Genomic DNA, 18,808 nt, shown 5'->3' on the forward strand with positions numbered 1-18,808 from the left:
TAGTTAACTTTTCTGATGACTTTTTGTCACACTGACGACTCATGTTCATCTTGGAGTCCACTAGGATTCCGAGATCCCTTTCATTTAACACATCAGCCTCAGAAGTGTGCTGAAACAACCCAAGAGACTATTGTAGTAATACCAATGTAAAGCAAAAGGGGGCGGATCTACAGCAAGACAAGAAAGATGATCCCTATTAACAAGTACTCCTGTAATTCTAATGCCTGAGTGTTTAGATTTCTAATCTAATGTATAACACTCCATACCAAATTAATTATTATCATCATCAACAGAAAAGGAAGCCAGGCTTGGCAGCACAGCTCCACGCCCGGGGCAGCACCAACTCCTGCTGTGCTGATTTTTGGATATGATCAGCTGCTGCGACAACAATTGCTTTTGTGCCCCCACCTCCACAAAGGTGGCTATATAAAGGTAATGGGGTGAGGGGAAAAGGGCACTGCTGTTCCAATGGTCCCACCTCAGTTACTCTCATGGTTTCAACATCCTCAGGCAAGCAGACTATAAAAACGCAACACACTCCTCTCTTCTGACCTCTATGGGTAACAAAGTGCTAATTCTAAAAGCAAATCTGTAGTTGCCCAGCCTAAAGCTAAAAAGCTGCTTGAATTATATGAAAAGTCTAGCATAAGGGGCGACGTGTAGGGGGTGCACTCCCTGAGCACAGCGGTGCACCCTCTACAAAAAGGCACCGGCAGGCAGTCACAAATCCCTGGTCAGTGCTTGCCAGCACCCACCACTGACAGCTCTGGCAGTGTCTGCGGGAGGTCTGCGCTTACTGCCGCCAAGCTCCTGTCACTGCCACCGCACTCCCACAGCTGTGCCCCCCCAGCCACCAGGGGCACGTGTAGTTCATACCTAGTATCAAGGATAGCAAAATATTTCTTTTGAAGAGAGAGTTACTGACAGATCCAAATAATCTGCAAAAGTATGGCATAAAGCTTTGTGTCTTCATATTACACGTTCATTCATTAGAAAGGCCCTTTATTCATTCCCACTGGAGTAGCTTTGTGGTCTTCAAGACAGAATGTAGTATGAATGTTTTTAGTAAAAAAACCCCATCTATATTTAATACAGTTAAATAAAAGGACAGATTATGTCTAAGCCAAAAGCAAAAAGAAACGGCGATGCCAGTGGACTAAAGGAAATCAGCAAGAGGAATCTCAAAACCCCTTAGAATAGGGAAATTTATCTTCACTGCATCTTATACCAGGTGTGTAGATAGAATGGGCCAAGTCTGGAAGAAGCAATAGCAGATGAATTCACAACAGACCTCTGTGGGCTAAAAATCAGTGTGTTAAATGAAAATAAGCCAACTGGAAAATGGGGGTGATAACTACTCTAACTTGTACTAATTAGATACTCAATGAATATGCAAAATCAGGGCAATCAGCTGCTACAGGAGACAGAAGGTAAGACCTGTAGGAGGGAAAAGCAATTAAAGGAGGATGCAAGAGAATGCCCCTCCAGCCTATTTATCTTTTCATTTAGTAGTTTTATCTGCTAGAACCACCTTGATGTGTTATACTCATTTACCAATTTGGGATGAAGTAAAGATACATGATTTTACCACTTTCACCCATTTTTCAACACTTTGATTTACCTGTCCTTCATACTGAAGTTATACTGAACTCAGTTCAATCTTCTTGCACAGGTCTACATTTCTGGCACAGGAAATCTTAAGCAGAGGCACTTTTTGTATCTAGCTTTAGAATTTTTGCAATTGTTTCTTATGTTGTAAAATGGTAAAATGTAACAAAATTTCTACTTCAAACAGATTTTATTTTAAATAGATTTTGAGGACTAGCAATCTATAATATAAAGGCTAGCTTGCATTATAAAGTAATGCATAAATCAGCTGAGTAACATTAAACAATTGGCTAAACACTCAAACTTTCCCAAATGTATTACTTTTTAGACTGACTCCGAGTCACTGTTTTTACTCTTAAGCCTTGTGTGCTGGTGCAAGAAGCTTGGGGAAACTAAGCCATTGTTGCCAGAAACCCACAATCCTGTGCTTCTACTAGCTCCATAGTTTGCCAGCAACATGAATCACCATTAAGTCAAACCTATTGACACATCTTTTTTGTTTTTGGCATTAGCTCAGCTCTCTCAAAGGATAAGCAAATAACAATTCTACTTCAAATTCCAGTTGAGTATAGTGGTCACCCAAAAACCACAGAGTTCCTGGGAGACTATGTGAAATGCGACCTTTACATGTAACAAAAAATTCAGATCTGTTGTTTCTCATCCAAAGGGCTCAGAAAATTGAGAGCGTGTGCAAGAGCTCTCTCTTGGTAGATGATGCACTCAGGTTTCCACTACTGTATCTGTATAGCTACCTACATCTCTGTATCTTAAGCCAGCTCACCTCAGTTAAGCAACAAATTACAAGTTATTACTTGTAATCCTGCAATAGCCTTTGGAGTAATGAATATGATGAAAACTGGCAGAGAAAGGGGACTGCAAGTGTTTAAATTGCAGAAAGTGCACACAAGAAGGAAAAAACAAGGAAGTGTGACAGGGCTAAGAAACAAAAATAGGAACTGAATTCTTCTTAGCAACCAAATACTTACCAGAACATTTGAAGAGTAAAGCACTCCTTCCTCCCTCATCTCTCATTAAACCTATTCTACAGAAATTATGCTAACAGATCCTCCTAATTCCTACAATCACTCCTACTGGCCATAACAGACTTCACTGCTATGATCAGACCATGAGATAAAAAAGGTATTGCTAATGTTAGAAAGAGAAGAAATGGTTCAGAACTTACCTGTTTCTGTGCCGAGGTTCCCATATGCACCTGACAGAACTTGACTGCCTGTTCAAGGGCTGCTTCTTCATCCACCTAAATAAAGCAAATGCAATTAATGAAGCCATGAGTACTCCCAGTGATCACAGTTTCAAAGCAGACTAAACTAAACAGTAGCAAAAGTACATCAATCCAGAATAAGAGTCCCCACATATTGAGTAAGTATGAATACCTGAGTGCAGAAGTTCCCACCAATTTCAACAGCTTAGAACAGGCCCCTTGAGTTCCAGTATATGCGGATCTGACTTTCTTTGGTCCTAAATAACGCCCCTGTCCAGGACAAGTGCCCAGATAGGAAATGCAGACTTGCTCAGAAAGAGTTTGGTGGACCATGAGGCCCTTTCACATGTATGCAGCTCTTCTGATGTTTTGTCAGACATGGCATTCATTGTTATTCATTGCTTTAGTTTGTTATAATCAAGATAGGAGTGCTGCTGTTTATTAATCTGGCACCAGTATAAGAAGTAATTGCTATGCTAACACTGCCACTCTTGAAACTGCAAAGCAGATGCCCCTGCATTCCACGTGTCAGCTATCACTGAATCCCACCAGCCAGGAAAGAAGTCAGAAAAAGTTCCTATCGTACATTCTTTGCCAAGGCCATAAACTACATCTGTTAAAAGAATGTGCCTAAGTGAACAGTGGAGAGAGGATGATGCAGCATCAAAAATTAAGACCTTTAAAGTAAGGAATATATGGCCCTAATATTAAATTATATATTTTGATTAATAATCACTTTATGTCATCTGAGTCGTGCAATGGTAATGGTAGTACTCTCTTAGGATTTTGCACAAAGAACTTCCCCATCTGAGGTCAGAGGTCACAATGAAAAAGTAGAATCTGAGAGTAAAATCACTTACCTGTTTAATCAGCATATATGTTTCAGACATGATCTTCTCAATTCTCCCCAGGTCATAGGCCATAACCTTTTGACCTTGCTGCCATACCCGGTAGGCATCAAGCAAGAGGGTTTTCCCAGATTCTACATCCTCTAGTAACTTCCTCTTCCTATTTGATCTCTGAACAGCCTCCTCTGTTGGTGGTGTCTGGATTGTTCCTCTAGCTACTTGTTGCTGCTGCTTTGAGCTGATGCTTAAGTCTTCCAGGGAGAGTTCTGCAGTCCGGCTTTCAGGTGTTTTATCCTTTAAGTTCCTGCTAGACTGAACACGGTCTGACTCAGTGCGTTTACAGGAAGAATCAATTTTCTCAGGGTCAGTGGAATAGCTGTCAAGATCCATGGGCTCAACTGAGCCAGGCCTAGGAACCTCTTTTATTTCTTTGTTATTCTTATCCTCTTGTTCCAATGTGTCCATAGCACTGGGAGTTTGTCCCTGGGTCACTTCTTTCACTCCATTCTCAGTAACATGTCCTGCTCCATCAGAAAGAACTGGCTTTTTGGGAAGGACCTCCTTCCCCTCTTCAGCACTAGCTTTGTTGGAGACGTCTGTTGTCATCCTTCCAACTACAAGGCTACAAGATTTGGAACCCTGATCTTCCGAAACCTGTAAGCGTGCATGGGGGAAAAACCCATTTTACTTTCTGCTGAAATCAGAAGTTCCCCAGCACATGAAAAATCTGACTACAGCTACAGAGTGGATATGTCTACACATGCACCCCAGTATGCAGTTGGTACTATGCAATCATTTAGTACTTGAGAAAGCAAGTACTAAATGCCTGCACAGTACCCCTGGTACCATGCAGTCCTGGTGGCACACAGGTCATTTCTGACCTTACTGAAGCAATAAGCTACTGTGCTGAAGTGGCAGCGTCAAGGTTAGTGCCTGCTGGCACTACGTCACAGATGTGCCCAGCATGTCAACAACAAGCAACATGGTGTCATCCTGTCTTGTACTGAAGAACTCAGTATATCTAATGCTTATCCATGCAGAGTCCAAAAACCAAAACAAACCAATCAGTCAAAAAATCACTTCAAACCACAACTGTTATGACTGGTTAAAATATGTTGATGAATCAGCAGCATGGATTTATTTTAACCCTAAATTTCCTTCTGCTGCTTCAGTCAATGCTCTATATATTTAAATGAGCAATATCAGTGTTTGGATAACAAGAAGTTTCCCCTCAACATAGTGGGCACATCTACATGTTCATTAGTGCAGTGCCTCCTGTGCATTAAAATTTACTACTGGCAAAAGGAAGTACTAAATAAAGATGCAGTAGGCTGCCACTCCACACTAGTTCAATTCCATGGCTTTTTCATGACCGTTACCATGCAGTAGACTAATAGCACGGTTTTTGCCATAATACTGTAATATTTAGTCAATCAGTCTACTGCATGTTAAAGCATCTCATGTAGACGTGCCCACTGAAACCAAATACAAAGCCATTCCTCTTGGCAATTTACAAACCAACCTCAACATTTCACCTTCTGTCTTTTGGTTGCTCTGACCTAATCCTTTTCCTGTGGTTAGACTAAAATATTATGCCAGACTCTGATCTAACAGTAAACCTATAAAAATTCGAGTAAGGTGAAGTCTATATTCCTTCCACTTAGACTAGAGCTGTTAAAACGGCTTATATTAAAATTCTTCAGTTTGGGTTTAGCAGGACTTGCTAGACATAGATTCTTAGATGCTCAACAGACATACATGGGTCCAACTCTGCTAAACACATTTTCAGCAAGTTTACTTGCTGGTGCTCCTCAAATTTTTAGACTTGAAGTCTTCCCTTGATTTATTCACCTATATTTTTCTAAATTACAACAAAATTAATTTGACACCACTTTATCTGCAGACAAGTGTGGTATGATAGGTAGGTACCAATTCAGCTAGTCAGTGATCTTTGTAGAAATCTGACAAACACAGCTTGCTCTTCTTTTACTCCTTTCACAATCTATGAATAATACCACTTAACAGTAACTATTTACATAACACGCTGAAGGAATGTGGTGAAGGAATAGTACCTTATATCTGACTCCAAGACTACTCTGAATTTAAGACCCCCCCACACAAATAATTACATTCTATACATAGAAAATGTACAACCTTGCTATAAATTTTCCATGTACTAAATCTAATTATTCACTGGTCACCTTCACCTTCAATTCGTCCCATTCATTGCTGCAGCAGGGAAAGCAGTTAAATAGTCTGCCCTGGGTCAGGGTCAGAGCTGGAGCAGCAGATACCTGCCCCTGCATCCCATCTCATTCTCAAATCCAAGACTAGGGGCTCCCCCCATTAAATATGGCATTAAAGAAACAAAATCTAAATCTAAAGGATGCTTTGCTAGTGAAACATCCAGTCATTTAACTATAGATCCCAAGTCAGATTTTGCTCTGTGCACTGTTTTCCTAAATCATATGGAATTCCCAACTTACACAAGTTTAAAGAAGAGTAGAATCAAAACCACTGGACCCCACTCCCCTAAATGGATTCATTTCTGGATTTTACAAATGAGTAAGACTACTGCAAGAGAAATTTAGGTGCACTAGCTAAACGCATTAGAAATAAAAGGGAATGAATTAGGCCTGTGCGAAGTGGCTAGTATTTGCTTTGGATTTGGTTGATTCGGGGGACAGCGATTCAATTCGGTGATTCGGCTGCTGCTAAAGGTCTGAATCACCCAGGCCCATCACAGCAATGGCTGCCCTGCCCACCCCAGCTCCTGGCACTTTGCAAAAAAGCCCCAACTCACTGGGTGCTGCCAGGTGGGGGGTGGACAATCCCCACTGCGTGAGGAGCTCTGCACAAGACCTCTGACCCACCACCCACTCCTCCATGGCTGTCCCACCCACCCCAGCTCCACCCCTTTAAAGAAAACTCACCCCCAAAACCCCCAGAATCACTGGTTCCTGCCTGGCAGGGTGATCCCCATTGCCCCCTGCAGGGTGCTTCCATGAGCCCCCCAAAGACCCAAGGAGGTCAGGGGGGTTGTGGCAGAGCCTCCCATGCAGCGTGGGGGGGCAGCAGGGATCACCCCTCCACCTGGCAGCACCCAGTGAGCAGGGGCTTTTTTTTTTTTTTTTTTTTTTAAAAAGCACTGTGAGCTGGGGGAGCAGGCAGGCCCCCCTTGGCCCCTTCCCTGCCCCTTACTTAACCAGCTCTGAGTTAGGCTCCAGCTCCCTGCTGCAGCGGGTGGGGACTGCCCGAATCAAAGCTCTCCAAATCGTTCCTGAAGATTCAGAGAGCTTTGAATCGAGTTGGACTTTTTTATTGGTTCCCCGATTCGATTCGGATTTGGAGACTCAACCACTAAAAATCGGGCCAAACCTCCTCCGAATCAAATCAGCACCCAAAGCTTTGCACAGTCCTAGTATGAATAACAACTGGTCCACAGAAGGTTTGGGAAGCCGTTTAACTACCTATAGCCAGGCATTAGCAAATCAAAACTAATTTCCTAAAAATTCTACTTCTTCATAGAAACTTTCTTACTTGTGTCAGATCGTTGAGTGTGTCCTCTAACACCTTCACTGTGAGAACAAAGGCTTGTTGGGCAAGCACCTGGCGATCTGCATCCCTTAAGTACTTCCTGTGCCAAAATGAGAATGTAACCAATGAAATTGAACTGTCAAAATTCCAGGACTTCAAAAACAAGAATGAATAAAAATTAAATTCTTAAAATAAATATCACATAGAATACAAGGTAAACTGCAAAAGGCAGCAAACATTTACATTAATCATACACCAAACAACTTCAGTATGTGAACTTCTTGCATGCTGCTCCCAATATATAGGAAAGATGGCATTCATCAACAATGCCCTTGACATCTTGCCTGCATAAATAGGAATAATGAAGAAAATGAGTGTAGAAGCTTTCCTGCACCTTAAAATCTGCAAGCTTTTGCTATGCAAAAATCTGGGTTTTCTCCGAAAAGGAGGTCAAATATGCTAAATAAGCTTGAACACTACTAGGGTGTCTCACACAACAATGGAAAATGGCCACTTGAGATGAAGGGAGACAAGCTAACTTTAAAAACCATACTTCTACTGTTAAAAGGCTTGTGAGTCAACACAAGTGCTAACCAGCAAGTACAACAAAACAATGTTAATTGGAGGAAATCTATTGACAACACATCTTTAAGCCATACTTGTGGGTTTTCAGGTGAAAATTTACCTAATTAATGACAGGTCTGGGGCTTTTTGTCCATATCTGACATTTTGAGTTTAGTTAAAGCGAAAAAAGAAAAGCCCTCTTAAAATATCAAGTATATGTGCATGTGTATACATACACATACACTGCCTATATAGTTTATGCATACTAGCAAACACACTCAAAACAATTCACATTTACACCTTCTCCAAGTGACTGCAGCTTGCCCTGCTTGACATTAGCTGACCATATATACAAGATGAGTTATCTTGTAAATCTTGTTTATCGTGTAAATCTTAAACTTAGTTTTTAAGTTCTAAATGACTTTGCTCTATATAGCCATGGGTGGGCTTGGTACCAGTTTTAGCATACTGGTAACAGAAATCTTTAAAATCAGGACCATTTTAGACTTCAATTTTGCTGAATATGACAATATATTCACGAACACCTACAGCACATGAGAAACGCAAGTTCTCACATATATGCTCAAACACATGAAGTGGCCTCAGAGACTACCTGAAGAGGGTGCAGGACCTGGGGCAAATCAACTTGTATGGGGCCCCACCCCCTGATGCAAGTAAGCCAGCGGCAGATTCGACAGTGGCAGGGTGCGTGTGCACCGAAAGGCCAGACATGAAGCCAGTGGCATTGGTTGCCACAGCTGTTCCACCCAGTTCTGCAGGGCCCCCCACAAAGCATAGGGCATGGGTGGTTGCCCCGATTTGCCTCCCCACTAGGGACAGCCCTGAGTAGCCTAATGCTTCTAGCCACTACAATACAACTGTCATTGATATTACCCTACATTTCTTAAAAACATTTAGATGCACTTTTAATGCTTCCCTCTTGGTAACCAACTGAAAATTTTGCCTCAAGATTTTTTCCCCCAATTTTTCCCTGTCATATTTAGAGCCTGGCCTTTCGAAAGATGCCAACACACAGTCAAGTTTAATATGGCAATTTTTCAAATACAAATTAACATAATTAAAATTAAATTACTCTCCTATTAGACAAGGCCTTAGACCACTTATTTTCAACCAGGGTATTATGGCACCCTGAGGTGCCTTGAGATTCTTTAAGGAATGCCATGGGGTGCCACACTATATTGGCACTGTTAGATATGCGAACACAATTCACAAAATAACCCAAAAGATCTCAAATAGGAATTCATAGTTAAAAAAAAAAAAAAAAAACCCCAACCAAACAAAAACAAAACACCACTCTGACCTTTGAGGTCTTCCTGAATTCTTTGCAGCACAAGAATTGCTCTATTATTTTTCTCCAATCAAGAGAGAAAGCTAAAAGACAACATTTTCCAGGGGGTGCCTTATGCCTAAGGAAAAGTGCCTTGAGCCTAAAAACATTGACAACCACTGTCTCAGTGTCAGCTCCCAAGACCTAGTTTGGGTTGTTCAGTTAATTAAGGATGCAGGGACAGAGAGCCGTCTGTCAGAGCTGTGAGAAGCTTTGGTCCCCGATTCGATTCGGTGGAGAGTCAGCCCGATCTGGTGGCTGAATCTCCAAATCCAAATCGAATCAGGAGACCCTTTGATCTCTCCGAAACGAAAATCAGAACCCTCTGGCAATTCAGACATAGACACAGCTTTAAATGTTTTTTCTACATACCTCATAGTACCAGCATGGCTTGTGAATTCTCTCATGGTGGGGTGGACGGAACGTCCCACAGGAGCGCGTGATGCTCCCCAGCGTGCTTGGCAGCAGACCCAAAAGTGGACCAGAAGCACTTCTGGGTCCACCAGGGACTGTGCTGCCCTCCCCCCTGCCCCATCTTGGTGACTCGTGCCTCCTTGGTTTGGGGGGGGCAACCGGGGTCCCCCCACAGCTGATTGCTGAGCCAAGGGAGTACAGTTGGACCCCCCACATGCTTGGCAGAGGACCCAGAAGTGGAGTGAAAGTACTTTTGGTCCACTTCTGGGTTTGCCACCAAACACGCCGGGGGGGGGCGGCGCCTGTGCTCATGTGGGATGCTCCAACTGCCCCAGCATCACAGCATTCATGAGCTGCAGCTGGTACCTCATGGTATGCAGAAAAACATTTAAAGCTGTGTCTATGGCAGAATCACCAATTCTCTGAATCCACATCGAATCTTTGGATTTGGCCGAAACAAATTGGGGACAGTGATCCAAATCAACAAGTCAAATCACTGTCCCCAATTTGGGCTGAATCGGGATCAAATATGGCCTGTTTTGCACACCCCTACTGTCTATGCCATGAACCCTTCTCCAGAGGGCAGATGCTAAAAAGAGGGCTGGATAAGTGTGACACTGGCCTATGCCCCAGACAGTCTTCTTACAGGAAAAAAGGAATCCACAGCAAGTCAGTAAAACCTGCTTCTTGGCAGCTTGCGCCTCCTGGGAGTGCCAAGTAGCTCTAGAATGGCTGAGAATCTAAACTCTGGAGGCACAGGTCTCAGTATCCTTTTGCACCAGTAGCCAGAGTTCCTCAGAACCATGTTAGTTCACATTCCTAACCTATGTTCTTTTCTTGAACACAAGCACAATTCATAGTGCTAGGATCAGCATTTATTTCCTTAAACCAGATTAAATGTTTTTCTTGCAACAGAAAAATTATGAGAAATTAATTAAAAAAATTAGGAAAGAATCATAAGCTAACACAAAACATCTTACTTTCCCTGGTCAGGGGTCCTTTGCAGCATAGATGAGACTTTCAATAAGGTGTTGGAATCCTTGAGCTGTGACAGTACATTCAGCAACAAGACAATAGAGCGGTTCATATGAGATGCAAAACTGCCCGGGCGGTCGATTTCATCCACGGGAATGCGCCAGATTCCCTGAACAGAAAGCAAGACAGCAAACCTCTGAAGAGTTATTCAAATCAAAAAAAAAACCAACCAGCCACCCTCACCCCTCCTTCCCCACAGTTCTTCTGCGTTCTGTATATGGAGTTTCAACATAAAACAGCAGAGCACTGAATTAACTAGTGCAGTGGTCCTTCAAATAAAGAGATCCAGATAATTTAAACGTTTTCTGGATAAAAAAAGTTAACTGCTTTGTTCCTGTCGTTAAGAAATCCTGGAATTTTACAGAATCCATAGCACCCATTTTAGGTAAGTTTGTCAAAAAAAATGCCAAGAGATGGTTACATTTTATTAAGCAAGTTTAGCCTGAATCTGGTCCACACGCCATTCCAAAGCATTTTTGTCATAACAGAACAACAACAAAAAAATTATATTTTTGAACAGGTGAAAAAAATTGTCCTCATTAGATGTGTAGCCATCAGCCCATCACTTTAGAGCCATACCTACAAACAGAGTTGTTAGGATAGTCACATGCTTGATGATGTGTTGCTACCATTAGAGCATTAATACCACTGGAGTAGTCAGCCTCTGACATCTGTAAAATCAGATTTCCTCACTGGCAAATTTTAAAAATGCACTTGTGTGCATATCCTGAGGTCTCTGACAAAATCAGAAGCCAAAGCAATCTCTGGGGAGTAGCTTATACATTTAATAATCGTTAAGTTATAGTTTAAATTTTGATTAGCTTTCATGGAGCTTGCAATGCTTAAACAAAACCAAGAAGATTTTTTTTTGTCCAGGTATTTAACACAGAAGTGATCAGCATAGTGTAAACTGACTAGATATTAAACAACATTAAACTGACTAAATATGTCCAAACAATATCTATACATGTGTAGTGGCGATATAAATTACTCACTAGTAGTCTACAAGAGGCCAAGTACATAATACTACTGTTGCCACACCAGTATCAATCCTCTCACTACTCATTATTTCTACTGCTTGATGATGGAAAATGTCCATCAGTAATTCTTCTAGAAAAGAATTCTCCTATTAGCTTTAGTATTTAATAAGGTTGTAAAAAGAAATTTCATGATCTAAGAATGCCTGTTAGAGTGTGAACTCTGCTTTGAGAGAGAGAGAGAAACATACAAATATTTAATCTTTCACTCCTTTTTATAGATCCCCCTTTGCTATTTTAGTGGTACTCTAAATGGAAGCAAAGTTTCTTTAGAATGTTTTACAAGATAGAAATGAAGAAATTGGATTACTCCAAGGAATGCCTGATCCTCAAGCACAGAAAACAGCTATGTAAACAGTTCATCTATACCAGGTCCATGTTCTCGGTGAATTTATATTCTTCTCTACAGGCTTTATTTAAAACATATACATGCTACTTTTTTCTCTTCCCAATTTAAATGAAATCCTAGTTTTGTCTTTTGTTTTTAGTTAAGTGTTTAACTAGGTAGCAAGGACTTAAATTAGGCAGAATGCACAGAAATTCTCCTTCTCTTGCCTTCCCTAGCTCATTTTACTCCTGCCATCTTCCCCAATATCAATATTTACCTCACTCTTATTCCTGCATCTTCAAGCTTTCCATCACCAAGCTCCATACCTTTATTCCATTTTCCTTCTTTCAGGTAAACAGAACATACTGCCTGAAGTTGTCTGTGGCTCACCTTTGTGGCAAGACAGTCACTTCCTTCCTTCTCCAACTGGTTTTTTTTTTGTTTTTTTAAGTACTTCCTTGTTTTGGTAGCATCTGTCTGTTTAGGCACTTCCCCGTGTCAAATACTCCTGTTACCAATATTCCATGCAACACTGCAGCAAAAGCCTTTGATTGTGCAAAGAAAGACTTTAGAAGAAGGTTTTTTGGTCGTATAGCTTTAAATAAGTCCTGCAACTATGCCTCTGTTTCCAAAGAATGAGCCACCTCTGCAACAAGCATTCAAAGAGACAAAGCTCTCTAAACTGATTTTCACAAATCCTCAAAAGGATTAAAATCAACTTCAACAATAGGAATACAAACGCAGATACAATGATCTTCTCAACTGATGTAGCAGCACAATACACAACGCATGGTTAACATTTATGCCACAGGGATGGAACGCTTCTGTGTCTCCATCTGGTCTGCCACCTACTGCATCCTTCATGCATATTAGGTGGCACACACGGAGTCAACTTTATACACCCCAGGTAATTATACACAGAAAACTTCTAGATTATACTAAATTAATTACATTAATTTAATTTTTAAACAAAAAACAAACAAAACATAACACTATTTGAACCTTCTTTAGAAATAGATGCAGATTACTTATGTGTGGGAGTTTGTGGAGGCATGGGGGGGGTATGGGTTTGTGCCACCCCCTCCCCCATAAGGTCCCCCCCAGCATGGCCCCAGTAAATCCTGGGGGCTGCAGGTGGCGGCACAGAGCCAGCCCAGTTTGCCCTGCTGGCAGGTGCCTTTGGGCCAGATCGGGCTGGCCCCATGCCAGCACATGGGGCTTGCAGCACTGCAGGTACCCATGTGTACCACAGTGCGGAGGGCACGTGGTAAGGGGCCTCACACCAGCCCACAAACCCCATACACACTCCCATACCCATCCCCTTTTCCTGCAGGCAGGAGCTCCCCTTCCCACTCACTGGCTACACCCCAGGGAATGACACGATATTATGCAATTATGTGCAGTCATACGTTTTATGCACAGAGTTACGCATGTGCATAATTGCATAATTCCCTGGGGTATAACTATAGGACATCATACCAAGAATTGGTTTCCTGGAAGCTTCCCATACTTACCAATGCACATATTTTGGTCACACTCACCTCCCCCACACACATACACTAATTATTACCTGGAAAATTAGATTATCATCCTTTTACAAATCTTCAAAGACTCTTTTATATTTGGAAGTGGGGAGGGGAAATGTGGCAAGCCCACACCACTTAAGGAACTATTTTGTAGTACATTATGTGAAATCCTCTCATCAAAACCGGAGAATAACTTTCAGGCAGTATTAGCCTCTACCACAGAAAGGCCAACCAGAGTATATACTTCAAGACCCCAGAACCTTCACTATCGATTCAGCCCAGTCTATATTTTGTTTGTGCTGATACAATACTCTATTATTTTTGGTACCAAACAAGGAACTTTTAATGTTTCATTAATGGATTTTATAGATTCTGTGTATTCATACTATACTTGCAATGTTCTGCTGTGCTAAACAAAGTAAATCAGGTTCCTTCCTTATTTTCAGCTAATTTTTGTTCATGTACCGGTATGTGAAAAGACAGTTTAAAATGATCTACAACAACAGGGTTAACAGATATTTAAAAAGGACAGCTTCTTTGTCATTGCTTAGACTAACTTTTCATGTGTTACTGTTGAGAATTCTACACGTGTGTGTAATCCTTTCACTTAGGGGTGCACCAATAGAGATGTTGGGGGCTGATACTGATAGCTGATTTTTAAAGGAGGCATATCGGCCGATACTGAACTGATTTCTGATACAGCTGTGTGCAACTGGTAAGTTTGTTGTGCTGGATGGGAAGGAGGGAAGGACAAGGCATGGGGGCCAGATCAACGCCCCCTGTGGTGAGGGAGGGAGGGGGCAGGCACTGGCCAGCTGGGGTGTGGTGGGATGGGGCTGCAGCTCATGGGGGGGCACTCCTGCTGCTGCGCACACCCTGGGAGAACACAGGGGGCAGGGGCACATGTGCACCCGGCTCCGTGTGCAGCAGGTGGGCTGCTGCTGTGGGCTGGAGCTGTGCTAGGCTCTTCTTGGTGGGGGATGGGGCTACAGAGGTAGCTGCAGCCACTTCAGATTTCACTGTAGTCCCCCCATAGCCCTGCTCCCAGCGCCACTACCACGCGCCCAGCACAGCCTTGGCTCCTCCCAGAACGTGGGTGGAGGTGGAGCACTGAGCTGGGGCTGTGCCAGGCACATGGCAGTGACAGCACTGGGAGTGGAGCCAGAGGGACTATGGTAAAATCTGGGGTAGCTGCAGCTCCCTCCATAGCCCCCGCACCAAGCCCAGCCCCTGCCAAAGAGAGCCTGATGCAGCCCCAGACCGCAGCTGCACCTTGCCCCATGCATATCCAGGGGCATACACGCCTGCCCAGCACTCCCAGAGTGCAAGCAGCAATGGGAGCCGCCTCCTCTTCCCCCTCACCCCAACAAGCTGCAGCTCCATCCCACACCCACCCCACCTGGCCTGCACCTGCCCCTCCCCCCCCACCACAGGGGGCATTCATCTACCGCCCAACAGCCCTTCCCTCCCCCTTCTACCACAATGGACTTACCAGGTGCATGCAGCTCTCCGCACTGCTGTGCTGTGCTTCTTGCTTGCTGCGTGCACGCAGGGGCATTTAATCAGCCAAATTACTGGCCGCATCAGGCAGATTTCTGATGCAGTCAATTTTCTTTATAAACCGGTACCGCTCCAATATTGGACTGATGTATCGGCACACCTTTACTTTCACTCTTACTATTTCTCTACTCTATCTACACATCTTGTGTTCAGTCCCACTACTGCCTTAAGAAACTTGCCATTAAGAACCAGCATCCTTCTTTTCTATTCGTTTTGTGGTGCAGTATGCAAAACAACATATGTTAAAAAGAGTTTACCCAAGTTCTTTTAGCACCTCCAAATGAAGCTAGATCCTCCTCAAGCCCACTTTTTTGAGTCGTGGGCCAATATACAGCCTGATTCACAGCACTTCCAGAGAACCCCACACATTCAGACAGAAAAGAATCTAGCTAAGTCAGTTTGGTAGAAAGCAGTTTTCTTCAGTGGTGGTCTCTCGTCTCCAGGGAATGCATTTCTAAACTCGGAACATAAACTACAATAAAGTATCTGGTAGTTTCTAAGGTCTGAATCTCAGTATTCACGAAAAGAAAACAAACCAAGACACATGCACCAAATAGATATGCTTGCTGAGGCTGCAGTGAATCAACCAAGGACCAGAAAAGGAATGTTAGATAATCTGACAATTTGATAATTCAGTGAATTGTTTGAAAAATCCACATTTATTAACTAAATACTTCTCGAAGTACACACATACAACACCGAAGACATTTTAGGCCTAGTACAAACACCAACCATTTCCAGTCCCTCTTCAGGGTTTTATTACTTATAAACACCACCCAGGCCATTTGGCAGTTTCTTCCACCCCAGACGCTGCATGGAATGCGTGTACAAAACCCTCTGCCACAGCTCCGCACGCTGGCCACCATCTCGAGCTTAGAGGTTCTCTTCCCTTCGGTGACAGCCAAAAGAGCTGTTTATGTGAGACATGGAAGGGGAAGAAATGAGAGGCTTCCAAAATTATCAAATGCCTCCTGAGTTCCAAAACGTCCAACTGCCTTCCTGGCTAAACACTCTGCTCCCTCCTAACAATATTTACCATTCTGTTATGTACCGTTAAGAAAAATCTGCAGCTCAGTGAAAAACAGGGGACAAATTCAAATATACTCAGCTTCACATCCAAACAAACACACACAAGAAGTGCTGTATCAACTGCATTATTCATGTTCATATTTAATTCAGGAAAACCCTCTGGTTTGGAACGGAATTCAAGATGCTGCAAACCCAGCATCGGGAGGGGACTTTCCCACTGAATTTAGTTCTAGCCTGAAGTAGGGAACAGAGTCCTGCGAACAAGATTTAGAAATGATTTACCGTGTCCCCATCACAACCATTCTGAAAACTGAGAGGAAAAACAAGCTTACTTCAGCACTTTCTGAAGGAAAGAAATTCCCTGGGGTTTAGGCATGCCTATCACACACAAAAAAGCTGATACCTCTCAACAAAATGAGGCTTCTGCAGAAAAGACTTCCTGTTGGTACTGTACAAAGTGGTCTAATAGGTTCAGTACTTGAGAATCCTGAGCCCAAGGTAGTCTTAACATCATGCACTGGGATTTCTGTTTTTAGTAATCATTTTTAACCAAGAACAGCGGGTTCTGGCCAACTCAACATACCCCTATTCAATTATAGGAAGCAAGACTATTACAGTGCAAACCACACTGGCGTCACAGCTTTTAGTTAGACTTGACTCTTATAAATCTCTTGAGAATGCAGATATCCCAAGGGGAGTGGGGAAAAAGCCATGACCCCTTACTTAGAATGGCCCACAGGAGAGACTACATACCCAGGATATTTTGCCTTAGGGACACAGATAAATTTCTCCTCTTGTGGCTCTTCACTGTTCTGTTGCAATGGCAAAAGTAACTTCAGAGAAACAGGACCTCTAGTACTGCAAAAGCTTTCTGAGGGGGAATGTTTATGCAATGTTTATTCAGGTTACTAAATCTTCTCTCTAAATCAGAGTCCTAATCTACAGTCAGGATAAATCTAAAAGTAGAAGAAAACATACTGCATGAGATGTTTGGTGATGGTATTTCCAATGCAAAACTTGTTCACAGTACTAGGGAGAAGTGGAATAATATCACACAGGGGTGTAGGCTGAACCTTGCCTGCCAAAATATAACACAGGCATGCAGGCATAAAAATTAGGAAGGTGAGGCTATGATGTGAGATGCAACTGGCTAGGTACATAAAAGGCAATACAAAGAAAGTATGTCAAGAGTAAGAGGAAAAGCAGAGAAACCCCAGGTCCTTTATGCAATGCAATCTAGTTACAGATGATGCAGAGAAAGGTGAAGTATTTAATGCCTTTTTACTTCAGGCTTCACAAATACAGGCAGCTACCAGATGAGCATAGTTGGTGGCAAAGATGGGGAAGGAGTCAAAATGGCCAAGAGTAATAGAACAGGTTAAGAATTACTTAAAGAAGTTGGATGCTTTCAAGACTTCAGGCCTGTATGGGATGCTCTGCAGGCTACTGAATTGGTTGAGATAATTCCATTAACTATCCTCTGACAGCTTGTAGAGGTCAGATGAAGCCCTGGATGAATTATAGTGCCCATCTTAAAAAGGGGAAGGAGAAGGATCCAGGGAATTACAGACCAATCACTCAGACCTTGATACCTGGAAAGATCAAAAAGCAAGTCTTTAAGGTATCTACTGTAAAGCACCAAGAAGAGAACAATGTGACCAGGAACAACTAGCATGGATTCACCAAGAGCAAGTCATGCCTGACCAACATGATATCCTTCTACAAGGCTTTGCAGACGTGGTGAGAACAGTGGATGCGATATACTGGTACCCCGACTTTGTCATGAGAGATGTGTGTCAAAATCCTTGCTCTCTCACAGAAAAGAGAAAGAAATATAGACAAGATGAAAGTACTCTAAGATGGTCACAACTGTTTAGCTGGGATGGGTTATCAACTTGGGTTCCCCAGTGGTCTCTGTATTGTTTAACATCTTCATTAATGATTTGGAAGACGGGACTGAATACATTCTTAGCAGTTTTGCAGATAGGACTAGGATCCAGAATGGCCTGGACAGATTGAAAAAAAAAAAAAAAAAAAAAAAAAAAGGGTCTGCACTCAACCAAATGAAATTCAGCAAGGACAAGTGCAAAGTCCTGCACTTGGAACGGAATAACTGCATGTACAAACACAAACTGAGCAAGGATGCAGTACTGCAGAGAAGGAGCTGGCTAGACCAGAAGCTGAATATGAGCCAACAGCATGCTCTCGTTACAAAGATGGCCAACAGTATACAGGGTTATATTAATAGGAGCATCACTTGCAAATCAGAAGCAATTCTGCTGATCTACTCAGCCCTGGAGAGGCCTCACCTGGAATACTGTGTCCAGTTTTGGGTCCCACATTTCAAGAAGGATGTGGACAACTTGGAAAGAGTCTAGTACAGGGCAGCAATAATGATTAAAGCTCTGGAAAGCATGACTTATGAGGAAAAGCTGAAAAAGAAAAAGAACTATGGTCATTTAGTCTGGAGCAGAAAAGACAGGGGGATTTGACAAGGCTTCTAATAGCTGAAGGGCAGTTATAGGGTGGTGCACAGCCAGAAGGGAGTGTGACCATGCCACTGCACCCCCCTGGATCTAGCCTAATAATTTCCTCTAACATACAAAAAAACCCCCAGAGACAGTAGTTCATTGTGATTTTTTATTATTATTATTATTATTAGTAAGGAATAACACTGTTCCTTCTGAACATCATGGCACCCTGCCCCTGCAAATATTTATTCATGAGCAAAGAAACTCACTCTTCAGTGTTC

General features: G+C 42.6%; 1 protein-coding gene across 1 annotated transcript in view; it reads right to left on the minus strand.

The window, feature by feature from the left end:
* Positions 1 to 18,808, minus strand: part of CABIN1 (calcineurin binding protein 1) — a 198,394-nt gene that overhangs the window by 37,958 nt on the left and 141,628 nt on the right. The window contains 4 exon segments of the mRNA XM_090062021.1: positions 2,792 to 2,866; positions 3,691 to 4,332; positions 7,219 to 7,315; positions 10,522 to 10,685. Of these exon segments, the coding sequence (XP_089918147.1) occupies positions 2,792 to 2,866; positions 3,691 to 4,332; positions 7,219 to 7,315; positions 10,522 to 10,685 (978 nt within the window).

This window comes from Crocodylus siamensis, chromosome 9, assembly GCF_052110815.1.
Source record: "Crocodylus siamensis isolate JL-2025a chromosome 9, ASM5211081v1, whole genome shotgun sequence".
NCBI lineage: Eukaryota > Metazoa > Chordata > Crocodylia > Crocodylidae > Crocodylus > Crocodylus siamensis.